Source organism: Protopterus annectens, chromosome 1.part1, assembly GCF_019279795.1.
Source record: "Protopterus annectens isolate FY-2018-M chromosome 1.part1, PAN1.0, whole genome shotgun sequence".
Lineage (NCBI taxonomy): Eukaryota > Metazoa > Chordata > Ceratodontiformes > Protopteridae > Protopterus > Protopterus annectens.
The window spans coordinates 1,698,157,026-1,698,183,595 of record NC_056726.1 but is presented as its reverse complement, the minus strand read 5'-3'; the positions used below and the strand labels follow the sequence as shown (position 1 = coordinate 1,698,183,595).

At 39.0% G+C, this 26,570-nt stretch overlaps 1 protein-coding gene across 1 annotated transcript in view; it reads left to right on the top strand.

The window, feature by feature from the left end:
- The window catches only part of LOC122816625 (pancreatic secretory granule membrane major glycoprotein GP2-like), a 181,453-nt gene that overhangs the window by 21,035 nt on the left and 133,848 nt on the right, over window positions 1–26,570 (top strand). The window contains exon 2 of the mRNA XM_044089540.1: window positions 5,661–5,821. Coding sequence (XP_043945475.1) covers window positions 5,661–5,821 — 161 coding nt within the window. The remainder of the gene's footprint in view (window positions 1–5,660; window positions 5,822–26,570) is intronic.

Below are 26,570 nucleotides of genomic sequence, written 5' to 3'. Positions count from 1 at the left end.
TTTTTTAATTTACTGATGAATATTTAGATCCCTGGTCCTGGTATTTAAGGTACTATTTGATTTGTGGAGATGCAAAATATCCAGGACCACTGGGTCTCTAATTGCATAGAAGGCATGCCATAGAACTATGGGTAGTCATCTCTGGAGTAAAAATAGCACTGAATTTGTTTGCTAGTATGTTGGCAACTTTAACGAGTTTTTTTTTCTTTTTTTGCAGAGTTTATATTTGTGGATCACCATAATGGTTTGTTTTAAAAGTTCATAGCATATTTAGATATAGCTGAGACTGTCAGTACTATATATTTATTTAAATGAGCATAGAAATTCATTGTGAAGATATCCAGTGTTGGAACATCTGAGGTGATGCTTCGGGTCTATATTAAATCAGCAAAACAGCATTGCAGTGAATGCCGTTTTGCCAACACATCCACACCAAAACTCCATAACAGTAAAACCCCAGTTCACCGATTTGTTTCCCATGCAAATAATGGTAGACCAACACAACATAACAAACCACTTAAAACAATGCAACATGGGGGGGGGGTGCTTTGGTATGTTAGTTACATTGGGGTTCCCTTTAGCTGGACTATGCCTAAAAAGCCACTCTTTTGCAACAAAGGTTTTAGCCAGTATATAGAAGCCTTAGAACAAGAGGTACAGGCCATCCTTCTCAAAGCAAGTGAGATGGTCAGTCATCTTGCCCTGTGCTGACACATACTGAATCCCCTGGAATAAGTAAAATGGTCAAGCATCTCATCCCACGCTGACACATACTGAATCCCCTGGAATAAGTAAGATGGTCAAGCATCTCATCCCATGCTGACACATACTGAATCCTCCGGAATAAGAAGGATGGTCAACCATCTTGCCCTATGCTGACACATATTGACTCCCCTGGAATAAGTAAGATGGTCAAGCATCTCACTCCCTGCTGACACATACTGAGTCCCCCTGGAATAAGTAAGATGGTCAAGCATCTCACACCATGCTGACACATACTGAATCTACTGGAATAAGTAAGATGGTCAGTCATCTCACCCCATGCTGACACATACTGACTCCCCTGGAATAAGTAAGATGGTAAAGCATCTCACTCCCTGCTGACACATACTGAGTCCCCCTGGAATAAGTAAGAAGGTCAAGCATCTCACACCATGCTGACACATACTGAGTCCCCCTGGAATAAGTAAGAAGGTCAAGCATCTCACACCATGCTGACACATACTGAATCCGCTGGAATAAGTAAGAAGGTCAAGCATCTCACACCATGCTGACACATACTGAATCCGCTGGAATAAGTAAGATGGTCAGTCATCTTGCCCCATACTGACACATGCTGAATCACCTGGAATAAGTAAGATGGTCAAGCATCTCACTCTCTGCTGACACATACTGAATCCCCTGCAATAAGTAAGATGGTCAAGCATCTTGGCCCATGCTGACACATACTGAGTCCCCCTGGAATAAGACCAACTATTTGGCTAATTGTTAAAGCCAATTATCTTTTCTTTGTACTTAGGCATCATTCTTAGAGAAGGAAGGATTCAAACCAGAGTCTTTACTTCAAGAAGGGTCTTGATTTGATACATATAGTTACTTTTGGAAATCTTTGACAATGTCTTAATCTGATATATATATATATATATACTTACTTTTGGAAAGTGTGCCACTTAAGGTAATAACAACATCGGAGGATATTATGGAACTTTATTTTATTTGCTAACCTGGGTAGACTAATGAATGCTAAATGTCCTCTAGAAGCTCATCATAGTGACACCGTTACATCCTTCAGATTGCACCTTGATGATTGGATGGGTACCCTAAGATTTTATGTGTGACTGACCTGTTTTCCTACTCTTGAGAATGAGTGTGCAATATGTTGGTGGTATTTGCAAGTTGTAAATGGTCTTGTGACTCAACTGCCTTAAACTCTCTATGATCTTTATGATCCTATGACTTTCACAAACCCAGCCTGAAAGCACTGACTGGTTAAATGACTTTGTTCTAATTATTTGCATTTTTGTAGTGCTCATAATTTTGCACAGAAAAAAAGTATAGTGAAAGGACAATATGCAAGAATGTTTAGGATAATTTAAGTGACTGTGTGTTTTGTGAAGAAAGTAAGAAGCTATAATTTATATTCTTTGATAGAAAGTACTCAGAGGAACTGAGTGTACTGAAATTCTCAATTTGGGCTATGAAAGATTTGTTCCTATTTAAAGGAAATCAGTATTAAGTGAAACTAGAAATAGACAGTTAAGTGGTTTCACCAGATATGTGGTCCTACACCATTCTATCAAAAAGATTCAGTTAAACAAATTATGGAAAATAATTGTAGGTTAGTGTTTAATGGCAAAATTGCTTTGAGCTGGTGTGGTACTGGATAAGAATTTAAACAAAACTAAATTAAAAATATCCATTAGTTTTGGCAGTAATATTCAAGGAAGCATGTCAAAACATACACCAAATGTAGGTTCATATTAGAAGGTCCCAGTATCACCATTGATGATTAGCCTGGAGTCATACACTCTCTGTGGAAATGTAATAGTGCTACTAAATGTATTGTATATGCAGTTATGTGCTCACATTGCAACATTTTGTTTATTGTTTTTTTTTTTTTTTATCTTAGAGAAAGTGCATATTGATATTAGAAGTAGCAATCGAGAAAATCAGTTGTTGTACAAAAAAAAATTTGGTGAATCAACTTACATGCTGCTGTTTTGCCGGGACATAATGTTTTTTTTTTTCCAGTGTTCTATTTATAAAATGAGAGTTGATAGGCTTTTATGCATGACATGGTATATATTTATTTGCTAAGTTATTTATGATCATAGATGAATACTGAGCTAGCTACCATAAGCAGCCGTTTTAAACCTAGTAACTCTAGATCGGAATCAAACTCTGTTCCTTGTGTGTATGAGGTGAAAACCTTAACCATTTTGCCAAACTCTCTTCCCTTTACTTATTTAGCAGTATTTGAACAACCTCAATTGTGGAGCATTTTATTCTGATGAAGTCCTTGCCTCTGGGGAACAAAAGGGTTTAATAAATTACAGAGATCAGCAATTTTTTAACTTTTTGTTTTTTAAAAAAGTACAACAGCAACTATATTGGTAGTGGAGTCCCATTTCATGCAGTCTAACTGGCTACCAGAGCCATACTTGGCCAATCCACCCCCACACAATGACACCTGTGAGCTGCCATCAGTAGAATATTGCACAGCACCAGTTTCACTCATTAGCACATTTTGTTTATGGCACAAGTTCTGCTGCACTCCCAGGCATGATGGAAAAGCACAACATGTCGATAAATGCAGATATAATGTACCTCAACAAATAGCAACATAATGAGTTCAGTTTACCTTTCTAAATTGTCTTTTCCTCCTGCATTGTGTAACAATGTTATGCTACACAGTGGTTCATCCCTCACCTTTAGTGCAAGAGCACAAAGTGTACAGTCATATAATAGGCACTCCTGTGTGCAGTTTTGTGCAATGGGATGCCTCCTTTGCACTGTGGTACATTACAGCAATACATGTCTATACAGAGTGAGCCGGATACTTAACCACATCAGAACACTATATGTATATGAACAGTGAAGTCCACTCATGCTGTCTAAGCCAATTAACAATAAAGTAGCATAAACATAACCAAGCTACAAAATTAACAATTGTCAAAATTTGCATTCCCTAAGGCTACATTATAACTAATTACTTGTATAACACACCAGACTTCTCTATGTATTCCATATATACTGGCCTCTTGCATAGTTTCATTTTCACACGTCAAACAAATATTCTCTTAGCCTCTTTCTTCTCATCTGATAAATTTTCCTTATTTGCATAATGACAAAGCCTGTGATTCAAGCTCCATTGTTCCCTTACATTGTTCTCACTACTATATATATAAGAACTTGCTGCAGTTCTTCTTTCTCCTTTGTAAAAGAGGGACATTTAAATTCTTTGCCTGCGGCACATCTATCAAATGATTATTCTGCTTTTCCCAAATTAAAACATGCATACATTACAACTAACAGACAGAAGGAACTCCCCATTTTGTTGTCATTCCTTGTTCCTCCTTATTACAGACATACATACATTACAACTGACAGACAGAAGGGAACGCCTCATTTTGTTGTCATTCCTTATTCATCCTTATTACAGACGTACATACATTACAACTGACAGACAGAAGGAACTCCTCGTTTTGTCATTCCTTATTCCTCCTTATTACAGACAGACATACATACAACTGACAGACAGAAGGAACTCCTCGTTGTGTTGTCATTCCTTATTCCTCCTTATTACAGACGTACATACATTACAACTGACAGACAGAAGGAACTCCTCGTTGTGTTGTCATTCCTTATTCCTCCTTATTACAAACATACATACATTACAACTGACAGACAGAAGGACCTCTTTGTTTTGTTGTCATTCCTTATTCCTCCTTATTACAGACATACATACATTACAACTGACAGACAGAAGGAACTCCTCGTTTTGTCATTCCTTATCCCTCCTTATTACAGACGTACATACATTACAACTGACAGACAGAAGGGACTCCTCATTTTGTTGTCATTCCTTATTCCCCCTTATTACAGACATACATACATTACAACTGACAGACAGAAGGAACTCCTCAATTTGTAGTCATTCCTTATTCATCTTTATTACAGACATACATGCATTACAACTGACAGACAGAAGGGAACTCCTGATTTTGTTTTCATTACTTATTCCTCCTTATTAGAGTATCTTCTTTGCAAATGCAGTAAACTGCAGCACTGACATTCTAGCTGACATTTGTCAAGCATAGTTTTGCACCATGTCCTGCTGCTGCAACAGTTTCACAGTGATCTTCAGACTTTTCGAGTGGTTTAATTTCATCTTTCTGTATTTGTATTAAAGTGTAATTTTATTTACTTGTGCTCTATTATGAAATTGGTATTTGTACTGCAGTGTACCAGCTTATTTGCCCACATTTGTTATGTTTGTGGGAAAAGAGGAACTAGTGGTAAACAAACTGCACTTGTCAATGGTGAGAACATGCAGCATTGATTACGTGGTGTTGATTTTTCTCCAGAAGTGTGCATTTGTATGATTACTACGTGTAATTAAGGGACCTGAGGCTCCCTTGTAAAAACAATTTTACTTTAATATTTAGCAGGTCATATATTCTTTGGTGAGTCATCTGTTCTCTGTGGTCATGTTAAAGAAATGTACATAAAGTGTCAAGCTTTAGAACCATTCATGCTCCAATTCCAATTATCTTATCCCATTAAGAAAAAGATTTCATTAACTACATAATTTAATTGTTGCAGATCTATGCCAGACTATTATTTAATTGATGCAGATCTATGCCTGATCATTCTTTCTAACAGTGAAGTTTTTATTTTGTGTGTGTGTGTGTGTGTGTGTGTGTGTGTGTGTGTGTGTGTGTGTGTGTGTGTGTGTGTGTGTGTTTATGTATGATTTATCTTGTCTCTCCTCAAATAGATATTTTCTTTCTACAATGCCTATGTGAAGTCAACAAAAGGGTATGAGATATGGTAAAAATCTAAGAGCAGTTCATGTAACCTTTGCATTAGATTACCTAACTATATTGTTAATCTAGCAATGCTTCTTAAATCATATTTGTTTTCTCATTTTTTCACAGGTGAATGGCACTCATGTTACTTACAGCCTTGATGTTTTGTTTAAATATAACACAACCGGCCTTGACATCATCCTTTATAACAGTATAAATGTGAACTTTGTCTGCTCTTACCCATTGCAGATGGATGCAAATCTTGATGTAGGTGTGATTCCAGTAATAAGGTATGGTTTTCCTCATTCATAAAGAGCAAATATTTTTTTTGTCTGTACACCTGCATACCAGAACTGCTGATTTGTTACCAATATTTAGTAAAACAATATTAAGTAAAATAATTCAGTAAGTATAAATGCATGTATTGTATTCCTTACATCCTAAAGCAGCATGAAAGAATTAAAGCTGGAATTCATAGATAAGCAGTGACGCAGCCTGCAGCTACTCAGATATGTAGCAGGAATTTATATCAGAAATAGTCTGAAAAAAGGACTCAAAAGTAAATTAGTCTAGCCGTGTTACATGGTGAAGTAATCTTAGGCAGGTACAGTGGAGGACCCATGCATGATTGGTTGGACTGCCTATCATCACATGACATGCAGGCAAGTATGCCCAAGCATTCCTGGTGTTATGCATGCTCGTGCTGGCAGCAAAGCACCTAAGCAGGGCCACATGCACGGTGGCAGAAAGCCAAAGGTTAGAATTTGCAGAGTAGTGTACTAACCCACTTCTTAATTTATATGAGGAGAAAAGGCAGAGATAGAAAAGAATAAATAGCCAGTTAACAAACCAAGGAAATGTAAACACACTGTGAAAGGGATAAGATGCACAAAACTCCTCCGTCCCTCAAGAACTCCAAAATAAAACTCCAAGTCGCCAAAATGTAAAAATAAGGATAAATAGCCAGTTAAGAAAAACACACAAGGATAACCATAAAGAGTTACTGGTTGTGGAAGAAGGACATATATTTAAAAAAATAAAATAAAATAAAATAAAAAGATTCTTGAGTCTAGCATTTTAAGATGAATGGCAGCTAAAGAAGGTAGGAAGGTAATGAGGAATGCTAGTGGGATAAATGAAAAGGACAAGGTAACAGCAGCAATAGACCAAAAACATAAAAATGCAAATATAGACAGAGGTGGTATCAGCACAAACAATGGTGGCAACAGGGAATGGGCACTTGCAAACATACAGAAAGCTGAAATGGATACCTGCTGTGGAGCAAGGCTGGTCATTAAATAAGATAAGGAGAATGCAACATAAGCCAGAGGAACCCGTGGATGGGGAGAGGGTTACGTACATGGTAGTGTCCAGCCAGGCCCAGATGCTAACCCACATAGACATCAGTCAACTCCATGACTCATCCCATGTGCAGTCTGTGCATCATGTGGCTTGACGGCACAACCTGCCAGCTGCACGACTCAGACATGCGAGGAGGCACTCCATGTTGGAGAGGCAGGCTTCCATCTGTTAGCACACTTTGGAAATTTCAGCATCCATGACCTCCACACTAGACAGCAGGAACAACTCCCAGATACTATTAGATGATTGACTTCTTTCTTTCAAAGATTTGGAATAAGGGGCTCCAGTGAGTCCTCCAAGTATCTTTTACTAATGTATCATCCATCCTTCTGCTGACAGGCAAACCAGGTGACTACTGGTGGGCAAACAACAGAGGCTTAATCTGGAACAGGCAGAAGTAGTTGCCACTTATTGTGTGTCGCAACCACAAATGAAACTCCAGAAGTAAGAGAAGAAAAGAGAACACAGTAATGCAAGCATGTTACACAAAAACTACAGTTGTACAATGCAGTGCTGCCCATGTCATTTGCATATTAATGCCAAGACAGAAGCTCTTGCCTCATGCAACATCCTTCCATGTGGTCACAGTGTAGCATGACCACTGGAAAAAAACACTTGGAAGAAATCAGTATACTGGCTGACTTGCTAAGAAAACAAAAACAACAGTAACAACAACAACGTTCTCTCTATCACTGTCTCTCTCTCTCTCTCTTACCTCAGCCTCCTACTCTCTTAACAGGTTAGGGTGGCACCATTGCAGGTTGCTTTAATAATGCCTGCACATTTCAACACAGAATATGCTAGTGGCATCAGTCACTGTCCTGACAAGTTGGTGCTGGGCATCCACCTTATATAACAGACCATCATAAAGGTTTAACTGGCATGCTCTAAATTCCTTATGGAAGAAGAACAAAAACATTTTTTCACCTTGAGACACCAGGCAGGAGCTCTTCTCTTCTCTGCACTTGAGGAAGCCATACCCAATCACACAGGGACATTCAGAAGTCAAATGGTTGCCCTGTCAGTATTAATACATTTCCAGACATCAGGTGATGTCAAGTGATATATAAAACTCAGAAGCATGGATTAACAACACTATGAGGGACACAGGCCCCACACATGACCACAGTGTGCCTATGTGTCTCTATCTCAGGACAAGTAAGACAGTACTGGTCACTGTGGATACTGAGTTGATTTAGGGTACTATTTTAGCGACAGCTATACCAAATTATGTCATTGGCATAACCACCACACTAACAGGTTGGTATTAGCATGATATGACGTCAGCACATTATGCTGTATGCAACTGTATTAAGATGAACAACTGGAGAATCAGGATTTTACAAAATATGATTTGGGGCATTGAGATAGGGATTTCAGAAGAAGAACAGATGTGTATTAATGCACATCCATATTTCAAACAATACCCATGCAGGATGCCACCAACAGAGACACAGCAGAGATGTTGCATGTGGGTGGAACACAGCACAGTATCATGACGTTGTCAAGTCCAGTTGTGTGTAAGGGTACATACCATGGGCTAAATGCACCTATTGAAGGACATGCTCCACAGAACCTGATGGCCTGTTGTACATGGAGTGAGTCCTGGCAATGAATTTTGAGAGGATGCAGGCACAGGAAGTCTTAGGCACAGGCCAAATAGGGAGCAGCCTAGGGTGCCACTCTAGTAGTATGCTTTTCCAGTAATTTGAGCAATATAGGTAGACCAGGATAGGAGCACCAGGTGGCGTTGGGGGTTTTGTGAAGCCCTTTTGCCTAGGGCACCAGTTGACGAAAGGCTGGCCCTGGGTACAGGGACTAAAGAGTACTACAGGGAGTTATTATAATGATCCAGGACAATGTATCATGATAACATGACCTCTGTTGGTATTTGTCCAGTAAATGGTGGAACAGTCAGTTATAGCATTACATGATACAGCTACGTGGTCACAAACTGTGGGAGGAGGCAGCCCACATACATACATACACACTATTCAACCTCATAGAGCAAAAAATCTGAGGAAAACCACAAATTATGGGGGGGACAAAGGCCCAAAAATAAGGATTCTTTTATACAAACTTAGGAAGTTGATAGAATAACAAGTTTTGCATTAGCAGGAATTTTCTGACAGGCATGAAATCTAAAACTGAAATGCCTGCCATTATTTTCTGTCATCAGTCCTCAATGATTTGCCAGTGATTGTCCAGAAAAACACAAATTTATGAGAAACAGACTGAAAATATAAAGCAAAACTCTGGAGATTCTGCAAAAATCTGGATAGTTGAGAGGTATGCATACCTACATAGAGGATATCTGCAGAAGGCTACCCAAAAACAATGACTGACATGAATAACCCATAGATGTATGCATCTTGTCATGGAGCCAAGATGACAGTAGCAGCCACCCAGGGCATGGAGGTATTAGTGTAGACCCTCTTTTCTACCTGGCATGCACATCCTGGGGAAAGGTAACACTGGTAAGGGGGATCAAGACCAGATACATAAGGGGCTGGGTGGCTATAATAAAAGATCTATACTTGGTACAGTGAAAGGGAACTGATATGCTAAGGTATGGCACAAATGTTGCTTTGCTATAGCTGTTGCTATTACAAGCATCGCAGCACCAAATATCCCAACAATTCCTGGCACTCAAAACAGGTAAACACTGTGACACTGCACATATGATTCATCTTGAATAGATCCACCATGTTTCATGATTTCATTTTCATAATCTCTGTGGTGCCTCATTTGCACAAAGATCCTCATTTCTACATCACTTTGCAGTCACTTGCAAATGCTGCATCCTGCTCTATATTTACCCCAGTGCAGTCATACTAGTGTCAGTGAATTGCCTTCTCTCTAAATGCCCCAATTTCCATGCTAATTTATGTAATGGTATGCACTGCCTAAGAATATCAGTCAAATTATTTGAGTGTGCTGTTCTATATTGAGTAAAAACTGCAGAAAAGACTCATCCAAGCTAAAGCCTTCACTGTGTAATACCTTAAACCTCTTGTAATGGAGGCAAATGGGATGTATGCAAATGACCCCTTGAGGTGTAGTAAAACTATTGCTGTTCTTGAATTCTGTGGATACTTTTTGTATTTGTCTAGTATTTCATCAAACCAACCCATTAACATTGTATTAAAAAGTAAGATATTCTAATAGCATCTCTGCACTTTCAGAAGTGAAGTATAATTGTTTAATTTAACTGACTTGTTCCACATTTGAAAATGTAAAATATGTTTGTGAAATCAGCATATGTGAAGGGACTGTTACTGCTCTATGTTCCTCTCTCTCTCCCTCTCTCTCTCTCTCTCTCTCTCTCTCTCTCTCTCTCTCTCTCTCTCTCTCTCCCTCTCTTTCTTTCTCTCAGCATATCTGCACAAAATGTGATTATGATGTTGTTCTTGCAAGCTAAATGCTTTTTAGGGTGTATATTAAAGGGTTCATGCCACTACATCGACATATCATTATGTCGACAATTACTGCAGCGACACGAAATAATCAACAATTAAAACCGTCAACAACTGGAATCACACACTTTAACTTTACCGGCAACCCGAAAGCACTTTTAAATGGAATGCTACCTTGGGCCGAGTACTAACATGGGTCAAGATGGGGGTGAAACACCAGTAATGTAGACGTACAAATCACGCCCCCATCTTGACCCATGTTAGTACTCGGCCCAAGGTAGCATTCCATTTAAAAGTGCTTTCGGGTTGTCGGTAAAGTTAAAGTGTGTGATTCCAGTTGTCGACGGTTTCAATTGTCGATTATTTCATGTCGCTGCAGTAATTGTCGACATAATGATATGTCGATGTAGTGACATGAACCCATATTAAATGGGAAGCACATATTTCAGAAGAAAGAGGGGGAATCATACCTCAGGTATCCAGAATTTCACAGAATGTCCACATTTATGCCTCATATTCTTGATATGCTCTTCAAAAAAATCTGTGGATTTCTGGTAAATCATTGAGAATTGAAATTATCAAAAAGTGACAAATATTTGAGTTTCAAACTTCATATCTTTCAGAAAGAGCAAGCAAATGTAAAACTAACACCAGTATTTAAACTTTGTCCCTGAATTTGGGCCATTGTTTTGTCTTTGTCCAGACTTCTTATTGAGACGATATGGAGGAACACATTTTGCTTTTGGAGGCTATTGAAGTGCCAAGGCTTTAATGAGATTAGTGGGCACACCCAGAGGAAATGTTTGCACGATTCGGTGTTAATAGTATCTGGGCCTAAAAAATGCACCGTGTGTTAAAGCCAGAAAGGAAAGAAAATGTTCAAAACAACACAGTAATTTATTACTAATAATATCAAGCCATCTAAATTAATTTTAATTTGAAAGATTTGTCCAACTTCAGCTTCATAAACAAAAAGTTTAAGTTTAACATTTCTTGTTTACAAATAGCATTCTAGGTCCCCTCAGCCAGGGCTTCACAAATTTTAAAGTTTTGACTGAAAAGCCTCTTCACTTCAGTCTGACCTGATGACAATCAAAGCATCCTATTATTTACATGCCAGCTGTCAACCCCAACATAACCGTACAAACCCCTCATAGTGCCTTTTTTAGATGTCGCCAACCTGATAGATCATCCAAGCTAGTTAAACCAACCCAGGGTAATCTAAAGGTATTACTGCTCAAATACTAGGAGTCTAAACAAAACTCCAGTCCCTGCAAGCTCTCCTCACCATGGAGAACATAGACATCTGGGTAGTTACTAAGGCATGGTTTAAAACCATGGAAAGGACACTAGCAGTGCAGGGCTATAATGCATTCCATACATTTGGACCAACTACTGCACAGGTAGGGACAAAAGTAGGCGTGTCTCAATTTACATCAAAAACAAACACACCTCAAGGCTGGATAAGCAGTGCATTTGAGCTTCTCCATATACAACTCACCATAAAAAAGTTCCATACCTTATCCCTGTGAACTGTAGACCCTTCTCTATGACCTACAAAACCCACACCACTTACTTAAATGAAATGCTGTCATTCCCCATTCAACCCAACACCATACTCACTGGTGACTTCAACTAGCCCACTATAAACTGTGAATCATGCATGACCTCAAACATGCTGGCTAAAAAATTCTTGGATGTTGTCAACACAAATGCACTGGACAACTAGCGGCACCAAGATCCTTGACCTAGTCCTCATCTACACAAGAAGAAAGTTGCACCCTCTCCCTTGTAAAACATTTTCACTGCTCAGTTCAGTTATAAGGCTGTCTGATTAAAAACAAAAATAAAGCCTGAGACCCCAGCTAACCTTGGAACTTTTAGGAATTATTCATTGGAAATCTTCCTATTTTTTTAAGTGACACCATGGCAACATTTAATTTCCCCCAAAACCCGGGAACCATTGCTGCCCATGTGAATTTCTTCATAAAAAACTTTACAGTGATGCATATACATGCTTAGAGGCAGCAGTACCTACCTGAAATATACATAGGCAAATTCAAAAACAAGGCTAAAAACAATGCATCAGTGGGCCGCCATAATATTTCACGGGGCATTCTTAATAGCATAAAACATGACCTAATGGGCTCACCTGAATCACTATTTAACACTGGCATCCAAACAGGTATCATGCTGAACAAATAGAGGACTGCAACTGTTATCTCTCTGCACAAGGGCAGGACATCCACCGAATCAAGGAAACTACAAATCCATAAGCCTGAGTAGTCTCATATGTAATGCCAAGGAAAGAATTGTCATGGATATTATAAATAAGACTGGAAGCCTTCAGATGTTGGATCTAACCCAGTATGTTTTCATCAGTGGCAGGTCATGCCTACTCATCCTGGTGGATTTCTTTGTGAAGGTCTCCAAGACAATAGACATAGGCAAAAAGGTGCATATTGCCTATCTCAACCTGCCAAAAAATTCAGCACAATGCATCTCTCAAGCATTGTAGACATCCTTATTAAATTTGGTATAAACCACGTTGTGTCCCACTGGATAGCTACCTGGGTCACAGAGAGGAAAGAAGATGTCAAAACTGGGCTGTCTACCAACACAAAAACGGCAGTCGCTAGGTTCATGTGGGGGCTGCTTCTTTTAAGTATTTACTTCTTGAAGTCAAAGTTATCATCAAAGGCCTCTAGCTGATCACATTTTCAGACAATTGCAAGCAAGGCACAATCACAGAATCCCCCAAAGGCACAAATACCCTCCAAGAAGATCTAACATAGACCAATATGATGATACACCCCTAACAGTAGACCCAGTGATGAGTGATTTGGGAATGCATGAAGATAGTGACTTGGCCTTTGACCATCATTTTTATGCTATAGTAAGGAAATGGGTCTATGTTGTACAACTTATAAACAAGGGTATAGTATCCAGATCCAGAGATGACATGTTTCCATTGTCTCAGCATCCCATGTATGGGAGAAACAGTGACATCACTACTACAGTGTCTTGAGTCGAAAAAAACTTGACATTCTTAGCCAAAGAGGGGCAGAATTACAGGCAGATTCACCATCTCAGTACTATAAGTATACATCCTTTCATTTACCAGATATCCTGCTAATGCATACCAGCATGCAGTCTTTCATTATGCCCTTTTTATAACCTTACCCACTGAATAGATTGAAAGGAAGAAGAGATGCACAGTGTACCCGATTTTGTGAAAGATATGCCTGTTGGCACATTAACAGTTGTAACCATTAAAAATAATTCTGTACAATTGTTTTACAGCAGCACCACATTTGTCAGTACTGACATACCTTAATGGCATTAGTATGACTGCACAGCATACCTTAATGGCATTAGTATGACTGCACAATGTTAGAATTGTGCTTTTGCATGACACTCCCTGTGTAGATGGACAAGTGGCACATCATGTTAAGTGTATGCGAACTGACATCGTTAGGATGGCTGTGGGTTCAACTGTCACCCCAAACCTAAACATTCTGTTTTCGTGGCAGAGTATATCTGTGTGTCATCCTAGACATGTGAAGGCACTACTGCACAGTCTATATGTACTTGCCACACTTATTATTTGGCTGTGAGTTTCACTATATACAACAGGCATGTCTGTCACCTGTGCTTGACATATTTATTGTGAGATCGTCAGATCTGTTTTGTATATGTACAGTTCTATTCTTGTCAAAAGTGAAATAGCATCACTGTTCACAAGCACAGATGTACTTTCCTAATAAAAAACTCCTGCAGTTAGTATGATCTTATTTCAGACTGCACATGAGAGGGTCTTTTGGCCTATATACCCCAAATATAATACTTTCACAAACAGGTTGATGACATACATCTATAAGTTTTACTATTGCACTTGTATTTTGCTTCACTGCTTGAGTGCCAACATATTTAACAATGCAATTGCAATTGTTTTTGAGTGCATGTTCCTCCACCATCTTTATTACTATACCTTCTCTTTCATACATATTTTCCTCTCCATTTTTGTCACCATTAAATGCAGCAACACAGTGACCTGCACTGACTACACTGGCATGGCCTATATCTCCCTAAAGATGGGAACATTTGCTCCACCACCACCACAACCACCAGAAGCACCAAGCCCATCAGGGTCCCAACCTGCCATGGTTGTCTTCACATTCCCTACCATAACTGCAACAATTGTCTCAGTTGGCCATTCAAAGGTGCTACAGTGGTACTCAGTGGGAGCAGTGCAAGAGGAGATGACACTTTTGCCACCTATCAAGAGCTGGTAGAGCTTGAGGGTGAAATAAGAGACAAGAGACTAGATGCTTGCATCAGCCATATAGAAACCATGCAGCAGTGACTCATTGTGTCACATCCTTGCTGAGTACTGTGTCCAGCTTCTGAATCAGGACTCAGTGGTGATGACAAAGAGGGTGTTGTGTAATCTCCCACTAAGTCTAAGCTGGCAGACACTGCACTTCTGATCATCCACTCCTATCCCCAAATCGGTGTTCCCTTTTCTTTTTTATCTATGCCCACCTCTCTAGGCTATTAAATCATTCTTGCACCATTGTCTTCCCCCTGTCTGATGCTTCTAACACCATTGTGTCCCCCCTTCCTCATTTGGTTACCCCACACCCCATTAGCTGTGTCTATATTTCCATCAAACCTAACACCTCTTACTTTCCTGACTTTCTAAATCAGCTTTCCCTTTTCAGTAAAAAAGGACACCTGCCACACAACAAAATACTCCTACCAATAACTCTTAACTTCTTAGATATTTCAGTAATGTAGACATGATTGGCCACAGTTATTCATCCTAAAAAGTGTAGTGTGCTTACAAATCATTGATATTACTGTCATTAAATCAAATGAATACAAATATTTTAGGTCACCAGAATTAATGACTAAAAGTGTGAGATGTATCCTCATATGTAACATCCATCCTTCTCAGTCTTAATTTGTTCATCCAGTGTTGTATCCTTCACTTGCTTCCCCTTTTCAACTCCATCTGACACTCCCATTTGTTACCTTTAATTTGGTCAAAAAAAAAGATAAACACACCATACACATGCTCAAAAATTTCCTGTGTAGGAAAACAATTATCTTTCTGTTGTCATTCTTTCCACAACAGTTTGCAAAGAGCAACCCTGATGACTTTTTACAACCACAGACAGATGTTACATATAAAAGTATTGCAAAATCCAGGAAAAATCCTCAACATATACACAAAGGATTTAGCCAGCAGTCAAGCAACTCATCTGAGCCAAAATGCATATCAAGCCTGAAATATGACAAAGTTAATATTTTCTATATATTGGCTTCCATGGCTCAATGTATTCATGATGTGATCAATACATTTTTAGTGTACTGTGAGTGCAGGTTTCTAATCCCCTGAGTGAGGAATACTGATTTACAGTATTACATTTTCATTACAGAACTATGGTCCATTCCCCTGGTGGCCACGGTGGTGTAGCGTTTAACGTTGCTGCCTCACATCAAGAGGTTCTCTGGTTCGATGCAGGGGTGCCTTCTGTGCAGAGTCTGCATGTCCTCCCTGTGGTTGAGTGGGTTTCCTCCAGGTGCTCCGGTTTCCTCCCACATCCCAAAGACATACATGTAGGTTGACTGGACACTCTAAATTGGCCTTAGGTGTGAGTGTGTATGCCTTCTGTGGAAGGATGGGCTGGCAACTCGACACCATAAAACTCCACTGCCAATCATGAGCTGACAAGGTGAACCTCTGTGGTGATCCCTAACTGGGAAAAGCCGAAAGAAGAAGAAGAAGTCCATTCCCCTCTATTTTTACACCATTATCCTGAGTATTTCAGTGATATACCTGCCCAATGTTGTGTCTTAGAGAATATGAGTGGCATAAACCCAAACATAAAACTACTGTTCAATCTCAGCCTTACTACAGGATATATGCCTAAAGAGTGGCGTACAGCAACAGTGGTCCCTCTCCATAAAGGTGGTGCCTCAACGGATCCTGGAAACTATCGCCCCATAAGCCTGACTTGCTTGGACTGCAAAGCTATGGAAAGGATCATCATGGACCTCATAAATAAAGATATTGAGGACCTACAGACACTAGATCCTACCCAGTTCGGCTTTGTTAAGGGCAGATCCTGCCTCTCAAACCTGGTTGATTTCTTTGAAACAGTCACCAAGGCGATTGACGAGGGGAAGGTGGTCCACACAGCCTACCTGGACCTCGCGAAAGCCTTCAATACAATACCACACTTGGGCATTATAGATAAGCTCACCAGCTTAAATATAAACCCCTATGTCACTAGATGGATTGCAAACTGGCTCAAGGACAGAACCCACATGGTTAGAATTGCTGGAGCCATGTCAGACTCCAAACCAGTTACAAATGGTGTCCCACAAGGCTCAGTCCTGGGACCTCTCTTGTTCGGTATATATTTCTCAGAGGTACAGGTCAACACGGAAGGACTGTGGCTGACCAAGTTCACAGGTGACTGCAAACTGGGTGCCATAATCGACTCTCCAGCCGACACAAGCATCCTCCAAAAGGGCCTCATAGAAATGGACAACTGGTGCCAGAGCCATGGCCTCAGGCTAAATGCCAAAAAGTGTACAGTCATCCCCCTTGGCAAAAACAAAGTGCCCACAAATTACCACATAGGTGGTAATCCATTAAGTACAGAAGAAGTAATTAGGGACCTGGGGACCCATGTTGATAGCAATCTCTCTTTTGACAACCACATGGCCAAAGTGGTTAGAAAAACATTTTATATAGTCCACCTAATCATGAAGGGATTCACATCTAGATCAGGGGAGGTCATCGTGCCTCTTTACTCATCCCTCATCAGGCCCATAATTGAGTACAATGCCCCTTTTGGGATGTACCTTACCAGACACCTGCAGCAACTGGAAAGACCCCAAAAGTACCTCACCAAGAGGATCAAAGGGCTCAAACAGATGCCATATGCTGCCTGGTTAAAGAAACTCCAGCTCTACTCTGTGGCATACTGCCTGTTCAGAGGCGATCTGTGCCTGACATATAAAGCCATGTCCAACCCGGAATTAATGGACATGCTGCACCTCAGAAAATCCAAATCCCATCGAGCTCTGGCTCGAGACTTGAACCTCAGCACTGAAATAAATAGGACATGCTGGAGGGATAGATTCATAACCAAGAGGCTCCCTTCACTCTGGAATAAAATCCCAGTCCAGGTTAGGCAGAGTCCCTCATTGACTCTCTTCAAGAGGAATCTTGATGAGTGGATGGGAGATCGTAGGTTTACCCCGGGTATCACTTCTGTGTCACTGTTAGACAGAGGCACAGTATACTAACCTCGAAAAAGGGCATAGCAAAATAAATTTAAAATGGGTGGCGAAAGCCAAACACATTCTGGCTATGCTTGTAAATGCCCTAGGGCAGATAGCCTAGTATGAACCTATGAACCTATGAACCTATGAACAGGCATGGGTTCAAATCCATTCAGGTGTATTTCACTTTTATTGTTATCAGATATTCTGTTATCTCGAAGCATGTTTAACCCGACACCCTCCCTATGTATGATTCTATAACATATCTAGTTATTAGTCTGTTTTGGAGACTATGACTGATACAGACATGGTTTTAAATCCATGCAGGTGTAATGATTTGAATTCCCATCATGTGTTTATTCTGTCTAACAAAGTGTACATCTGACAGTGTTGAACTAAGGGGTTGAAAGGCACGCTTCTCCCAACTCCATCCTCCTCATTTCTTACTAGCTTACTTTGTATTCAACCTTCTTTGTATCTCTCCTTTTTATCTTGGTCCTATACTCCCATTTTCAACTTTCATCCTGGTCCAAAATAGATAAAAAGAGCACACACATACCCACAAAAGGCTCATAAAACAACAGTTGGCAGACAGTATTGTTGACGGTCATGTATAAGCACAGAGAAATTATACTTTCACTCTATTGCAAAAATAGTGAAACCACATGGAATGCACTATGATCTCACCATCCATCATGTAAATCAGCTAAGCATGGCTGTGTGTCAATAGGAAAATGTACAAAAAAGTTAAGTGAATGACTTTATTCTAGCTGTTCCAATGGCTCAGTTACTCATGAAGTGGAGTTCTACTGTCTCAATGTACTATGTACAGAGTTCAGTTCCCATGGGGGTTGCATGTTAATTTATACTGTTTGGTATCCACTCTAGAAATCTGCTACATATCCCTAATATGTGTCTTTTATTACCCTTTTTAGCCTGACTACTCCAGTGACTCTCCTTGCTAATGTTTTATATCAATATGAAAGGCATGGGTTCAGATCCTCTGATGTCTATCTCTTTCATCCTTCTCAATCCTTATATCCTCAGCTTGTGTTGTACCCTCTGCTTACTGTCAATTATCATCTTTGTCTTATACCTTTCCAACCTTTAATCTTATCAAAAATACATGACTACCCCACATGCATATCCAAAATGAATTGCTGTTCAGAATGCTGACAGTTCAGAATGTTCACAATCAGAAAGTTACTACCAGAATTTTGACAGTTCATAGGTTCATAGGTTCATAGGTTGGTACTAGGCTATCAGCCCTAGGGCCTATACAAGCCTAGCCATAACAATTCCCTGGCTATTTCTTCCCACATTATTTACTTTCCCTGGACCCCTGTCTAGCAGGGCGACTGACGTGATCCCTGGGGTGAATTTCCTTTCTCCCATCCAATCGTCAAGGTTCCTTTTGAAGAGGTCCAAAGAGGCATTCTGCTTGACATGTATGGGCAATCTATTCCAGAGTCTGGGGAGTCTCTGGGTCAGTTCAAAATGATGATACTTCAGAATATAGACAATAATAATTTGGTTGGTAATAGGGTTGGGAATGTGTTTGTGAGAGAGCTGGCAGGTTAGGTTTAGTGTTAAGGTTGGATAAGGGGATAGCTTTAGTATTGTGCATGTTTCTTGGTGTGTATTTCTGGGTCTGAGCCTGTATTTTTGTATTGATAGTTTTTATAGAAAGTGTTCTTAAAAGGTAAGGTGCAGGGTAAGAGTTATCACTCATTTGTAAGATGGTGCAGATGGCTAAAGTACTATACCATTTAAACCAGAATGTATAGATAGTCTAAATTTAAGAAAAAAAAATGTTAAGCTTAAAAAATAGGGATGTGATCTTCTGGTCTCAAATGTTAAAACAGATGAGACTGATTAACACAGTGTGAGTTGGTGTGCATCATGGTTCAGCTCTGAGTGCACTTTTATTTATTTTATTTATTTTACATTTGTTAACCAGGCTAGTCTAGCTGGATATATGCCCATTTACAGTAGAGGCCCGGGGAGAGAAGCTCCACTAGAAACACTAAAAATAAGAAAGCAGTTCTAAATCTAAACAAGATAATAAGGATTATAAACAACACTAAATGTAGTAGTAAGATAGAAAAATGAAAAAAATATTACAAGAAATGGCATACAGGGCAGAACAACTGTTTTAACAGTATGATACAAGAAATAATTTGCAGTAGATAATACTTAATGTTCATAGGTAGTTCCTACATGTTTCTTTGATTATGATTTCTACAGACAGAGGTAGTGAGAAGAGATAACTTAATTAAACAAAGTAGGATCTTGTGAAATATTACTAGAGAGGGCACATAATTAGTCAGGGTTACTGCAGGGGCATAGCCAATGCGATATGAGGTGTCTTTTGAGATTTTGTTTAAAGAGGGTACGGAGGTGAGGATCTTGTGAAATATTACAAGAGAGGGCACATAATTAGTCAGGGTTACTGCAGGGGCATAGCCAATGCGATATGAGGTGTCTTTTGAGATTTTGTTTAAAGAGGGTACGGAGGTGAGTGAAGTGAGTTCATTAGGTAGTAGGTTCCAAACTTTTCCAGCAGTGTTTGAGAACAGTAAATCCCCTGCCAAGTTGTTGGCCTTGATTATATTAACTAGGAGTTTGCTTGAAGAGCATAATGTATTAAGATTTTTTGTAGGGGATGATGAGGTGAGAGGATAGGAGTGATATTAGGTTGATTTAGGATTTTATGGGCAATGGTAAGCTGCGTAAGATGGAGCTGGTTTTGTAGTTCTAGCCAACCGAGCTGTTTTAGATTCTGACAATGGTAAGTTCTAAAGGGATTCCCAGAGGCAAATCTGGCAATGTTATTGTAAGAGTTAGCTAACTTGAGAAGATTCTTTTTTCAAATTAGTGTATATGGGTGAGGCGTAAAGAAGAGTTGAGATTAGATGGGAATGGGAAATTGTGGTTCTGGCTATAGGAGTCAGGAAGTATTTAATCCTGTATAGGGAGCCCATTTTTTATTTACTGTTTTTATAGTGTTGTTAATATGGCTATCAATGGTAAGGTTATTATCTATTGTAATTCCTAAGAGTTTGGTAGTGGAGTCTGGAGATATGAAGGTACCAGTGTTATATATTACTGAGAAATATACAGGGGAGGGCTTGCTAGAAGGAGTAAAGAGTATGAGCTTGTTTTTTTGGGGATTGAAGAGGAGACAATGTTTTAAGAACCATGTCTCCACAGTACTGAATACCATCTGAGTCAATGATTGCAGTTCAAAAGAGGAATTGACTGAGCATATGATTGTTGAATCCTCAGCATATTGAATACAGATAGCTTGGGGAATTGCTAAGTATAGATCATTGATAAATAGAGAGAACAAGAGAGGACCTAGAATGGAGCCCTCAGGGACTCCAAGGGTGACTGGAAGGTGTGATGATATGTTGTTCTCCCAAAGCACTGCCTGCTGTCTATTACAGAGGTAGGAATTGAACCATTGTACAGCCTGAGTGTCAAGAGAAAGAGATTTGAGAATATTTATAAGCAGAAGGTGGTTTACCATATCAAAGGCTTTAGAAAGATCAATGAAGAGTGTTGAAGAGAGGGTTTTATTATTACAGTTTCTGTTAATGCAATCAGTGAAGGATAAGAGGGCAGTGGTGGTACTGTGAAATGGTCTAAAACCATGCTGGCTATTAGCTAGTATATTGTATTGAATTAAATGTTCTAGTAGCTGACGATGAATACATTTTTTCATGATTTTAGCTAAGGGTGATAGAAGGGCTATGGGTCTATAGTTAGAATATTCATATGAGTTACCACCTTTGTGTAGGGGTATAATGTGAGAGATTTTCCAGATGGCTGGGATAGTTCCCTCATTAATGGTTCTGTTAATAAGGATAGATATATGATAGGCTACGGCTTTTGCAGCTTTTTGTAGCTATTCAGATGGTATCTAGTCAGCAGAAGGAGTACATGGCTTAAGTTTTAGGAGAAGTTTAAAGATGCAGGTAGTAGAGATGGGTTGTAGTCAGAAAGAAGGGAGAGCACTAGAACTGGGGGCAGAGAGGCTTGAGCTATCTGGGGATAGTTGACTGGATAGAGATTGTATAGCTACTGTGAAGAAGGTATTGAAGGCATTGGCAGTTTGCTGGGGAGTGTTAAGATTAGACCCCAGTGGTGCTGGAGTATTGAAGTGCTCTGGGTGAAGAAGTCTACTGATAATTGTCCAGAACTTTTGTGGAGTATTTTGGTGGCTTTGTTGCAGTTTGCAGTAAAAGTTATTTCTGTCTGTGAGTACAGCTTTTTTTGTTATATTTCTCAGTTAAAAAAGTTTGCTGGTCTGAGATATTTTTGGTGGCACGCCACTTAGCCCAAGATTTGTTCTTGATTAAGATGTATTGTCTGGTTTCTTTTTAGAGCCAGGGGGCTAGTTTTGACTTGATTCTAATGGAACATTTAGGTGCATGTTGGTCTAGGATAGGTAAGAATTTAGAGTTAAAGTATTTAACAGCCTCTTCAGGTGGAAGTCTTTTTAGAGGGTTCCAGTCACATGCACTCAGTTCACTTTGGAATTGCATAAAGTTAAAGTGTTTGGTATTCCGTGAGTTTTTATATGTGGGGAGGGGGTTTTAAAATGTCATTCTTTTGCCTGGTAATATAGGTCAATGAGTGACCACTTATATCATTAAGTAAGGTTCCTACCTTATAGGTTTGGTGAAGTTTATTGATAAGAATCCAGTCTAAGGTGCTCTCTTATTTGCTTGGTTTGTTTATTCTGGTTGTGGAGTTGATGGTTTGAGAGAAACCATGAAGGTTGATATGGGAGGTAGGATTTTCATGTTAACACATTTCCAATCCATATTAAAGTCCCCTAGTATTATTGTTTCTTGTGGGTAAGTTGTTGACACCCAGTCTAGGATAACCTCTATTGTGTTGGTGTTATTACCATGTGGTAGGTAGATACAGATAATGTATAAGGACTTACTTGGGTTGAGTTGTAGTCTGGAAATAAGGACTTCTGCATTATTGTCCAAGGGTGGGTTATATGGTGAAGAGGTGATTTGCAGGCCATCTTTAAATAGAATTGCTACTCCCCCTCCCTTACACTTTATGTGGTCTTGTCTCAATATATTATATCCTGGAGGGAAAATTTCAATATCTTTAGTTCAAGGTTTTAACCATGTCTCAGTCAGACATAGGATATCAAAGGAGTGCACTTCTAGGAGAGCATGGAGAAGGGCTACTTTATTGTTTAAACTCTGAATATTGAGTTGTGCTAGTAGGAGTGAGTTGGGAGGTCAAGAGGGAATTAGTGGGATAGAAGGATTGTGGTTATGAGTTTCAATTATTGAGATATTTGTCGGGCCAGGGTTAGGATGAATTTCACCATCTTTTAAGGAGAGGTTTTGTAGTCTTAGTCTGGGATTAGGTACATTAATATTTGGATATTTATCTTTCTTTACTATGAGACTATAATATTTAATATGTGTAAATCTGTGGTATATGGCTAGCAGGTAGTTAGATATGGCTGTAATGTTTATATGACTATGGGAGAGAGTAAGAGTCTGTGTAGCTGTTTGGAGGGGTAGTAAAACTGAATATGTATCAGGTTTTCATAGGAAGTAAAGAGATAGACTGAGGTTAGAATAGGTATGAGTGTGGTAATGAGTAGTAGCTTGGTAAGTGTAGAGTGAGATACCATGTTTGTTGTAGGCATGCTACTATGTTTGGATAAGAGTGATTTGTAGGTGTTAGGATTAAATTAAGACAATTAGAGAGGAAATAGGATGTGGTTAATTAGTTTAAGTGGAGGGAAATTGTTAGTGGTTAGATGTCAGGTAGGGGTGTGGTTCTAAACAATTAGAGTAGTGGGGATGTCAAATTGTTGGGATGGGGAAGAGGGTGTGGTAAGGAAGTATAAGTCCAGGGCCTCTGGAGTGGGTGAGATTTGGGGGTAGGGTAGGGGAGTAGAGTGAGCCCGCAGGGCGAATGGAGCGTGTAGAGACAAGAGAGGGAGGAATGTTGAAAAGAACAATCAGTGAAAAAGCATATTATGTAAGGTAAAGTAATATAAGAGATGTGTAAAGTGATAGGGTAGAAGTGGGAGGAGTATAGGAGGGGGGTTAGTAGGTAAAATACAATATATAAAAAGATGAAGTGGAGTGCAATAGACTAGTCACAGAGATAAAGTGGAGAATATTTAACCATGAAACTTGAGCCAGGGATAGGAAAAAGATTAGATGCAGAAGTAGCAGGCAAACTGAGAGGGGAGAAGAGCTGGGAGAGGTCACCACCTAGTGTAAAAACATGAAACATTACATCAAAACACTAGGGGTTAATGGTCACAGCATTAATAAACCCATTAATATGGACGAGCAATCCCACAGAGTTAACAACAACTTTCATATAACTAGTTATGAGGAAACACATCCTGTTTTTTTAGAGCAACCGGTTTTGAGGAGGTCAGAAAGGTTGAGGGAATGACAGGGGGGATTACATTCATCAACAACACCCAAGTCACAATCGACCTTTTTACAGAACCAACTCATGGCACAGATAGATCAACTTAACATCACCTTGCTCGGTGTTGATATTTCTGATGAACATAGACCCCAGACAGTTATCAACAGTATTAATAATTTTTTTGAGGAATTTTCTGTTGACACACTACAAAACACTGTTGATACTTCCAAGATTAGCTGTTCAGGGTCGGATATCATGACCCCCTCTGAATGTTCCATCATAACCTACAATGGTTTTAATTTATACAATTTTACTGATCAACCATTTGGGAAAGAATACCTATCCCTTCTTAGCAAAGGATTCACTTTTGTGCCTACTTTTAATTTAGATATAGGGAATGTGCTATTAAAACTCAAAATTTACACTAGACTATTAAACCTTAAAATGTTTTTTCACAATATAGGTAGCCCTACTGTAGATTCAAGAGCCTTCACTATTCAGTGTTCCAGCACTTATATACCCCCCACAAATCACATGATACAGGTTTTTGAGAAACTATGTGAGAGTCAGATCAGAAGGATTTTAATTAGTGAGACTAACAACAAATATAATTTGACATCTGCTGAGAGATTTTGTCTTAAGGAACTCGCAGTCTCAGATAAATACAGAATTATGAAACCTGATAAAGGTGGTAGGGTTGTTATAATGACTAGCAATGATTACTACAATAGGATGAATATGTTATTGGAAGACATCGACACTTACGACAAAGTTAGTAAACATGAGGTGAATAGAGCATACACAAAAATTGATTGGCTGTTATATGAATACCTTATGGATGTGAGGGTTGTAAAAGAAGTTTTTAACTATATTTCTGTAGAATTTCCCATTATTCCATCTATATTTGGGATCCCCAAAATCCATAAAAATCTACACAATCCCCCGTTTAGACCTATTGTGTCAGCCAAGGGATCAAAGACAGAAGCTTTAGCCGCATATGTAGATTTTAAATGTAAAAATCTTTTGAATTCACTGCCTTACATTCTAAGGGACTCTTGGCATTGTTTAGAGTCTGTTAGACTATTTGCAATGAATTTTGATTTTAACACCCCATTTATCATGGCAACTGTAGATGTCGTCAATCTATTTACAGTTATACCTCATCAGGAGGGTTTAGAAATGTTTGAGGCATGTTTAAATAAATACAGAACAATGGATAGGATTGAGAATTGACTACTCACTGAAATGCTTGAATTAGTATTGGAAAACAATTTTTTATATTTTAATGAAGAATACTATAGGCAAAAAACAGGTGTGGCAATGGGGGCCAGGTGTGCCCCCATTTATGCAAATTTAGTGTTGGCACAGTGGGAATCTGACTACATTTTCAATAGTAGGCATTGGGATAAGGTATTGCTATATCTACGATATTTGGACGACATTCTCATATTTTGGGGTGGTACCAAAAATGAATTTATTGAATTTACAGAATATTTAGGTCAAACTACCAGTTTTCTTAAATTCACTTATCACATTTTTTCTAACAATTGTGAATTTTTAGACATTGTTTTGTCAGTGAATAACAATCATTTTGAGTCTAGTTTATTTAGGAAGACAACATATTCCAACTCCTTTTTGCATTTCGACAGCTGCCATCCAGTCCACCAAAAAAGAAATTTAGTAAAAGGGCAGATGGTCCGGCTGTCGAGAATTATCAGTGAGGACACAGTATTTTGAAAGGAGTTGGAAAACTTGTCTAACATGTTTCTTGCCAGGGGATACCCATCTGAATTTGTCCACAAAATTAGTCAAGAAATTACAGCTAAAAGATCTGTGTTTTACAAACCGATTATTAGATATGGTTTACCTAACACAGTAGAATCAAATTCGGCTGTGACGAGACATGACACCCTTATAATTCCCTATAATGACATATCACACAAAATAGTTAACATAGTTCAGGAAACATGGTTCAGTATTACTGAGAACGATGCTGAACTTGTAGGTATTTTGGGTGCCAAACCCAAGATAACATACAGTAGAGGTAAGAATTTAAAAAATCTTTTTGAAAACAGCAACAAAACAGACGTTTTTAATAAATCTAAGATGAACAGATGTGGGGCATGTCACATATGTAGATATATTAATGACAGTCTTTACATCACAATTGCCAATTTTGGCAAAACCATTCAATGTCCTGGCCATTGTAATTGTAACACATCTATGGTTGTTTATGCCGCGTCTTGTACAGTTTGCCAAGCATTTTATATAGGCAAAGCTATTAGGAAGTTAAGACAATGCATTATGGAACACTTGAGAAATATTAAAAAACATAGAACAACAAGTGCTCTATACAACCATAGTATAAAATGTATACATTTCAAAAGATTTATTTTCTTTGTCATAGACAGAGTCCCACACAACATACACAAAGGGGGAGATGAGAAAGCAATGCTTGAAGCAAAAGAGTGTCTATGGCAACTTAGATTAAACGCTAGTAAATGGCCAGGCATCAATGAGTATG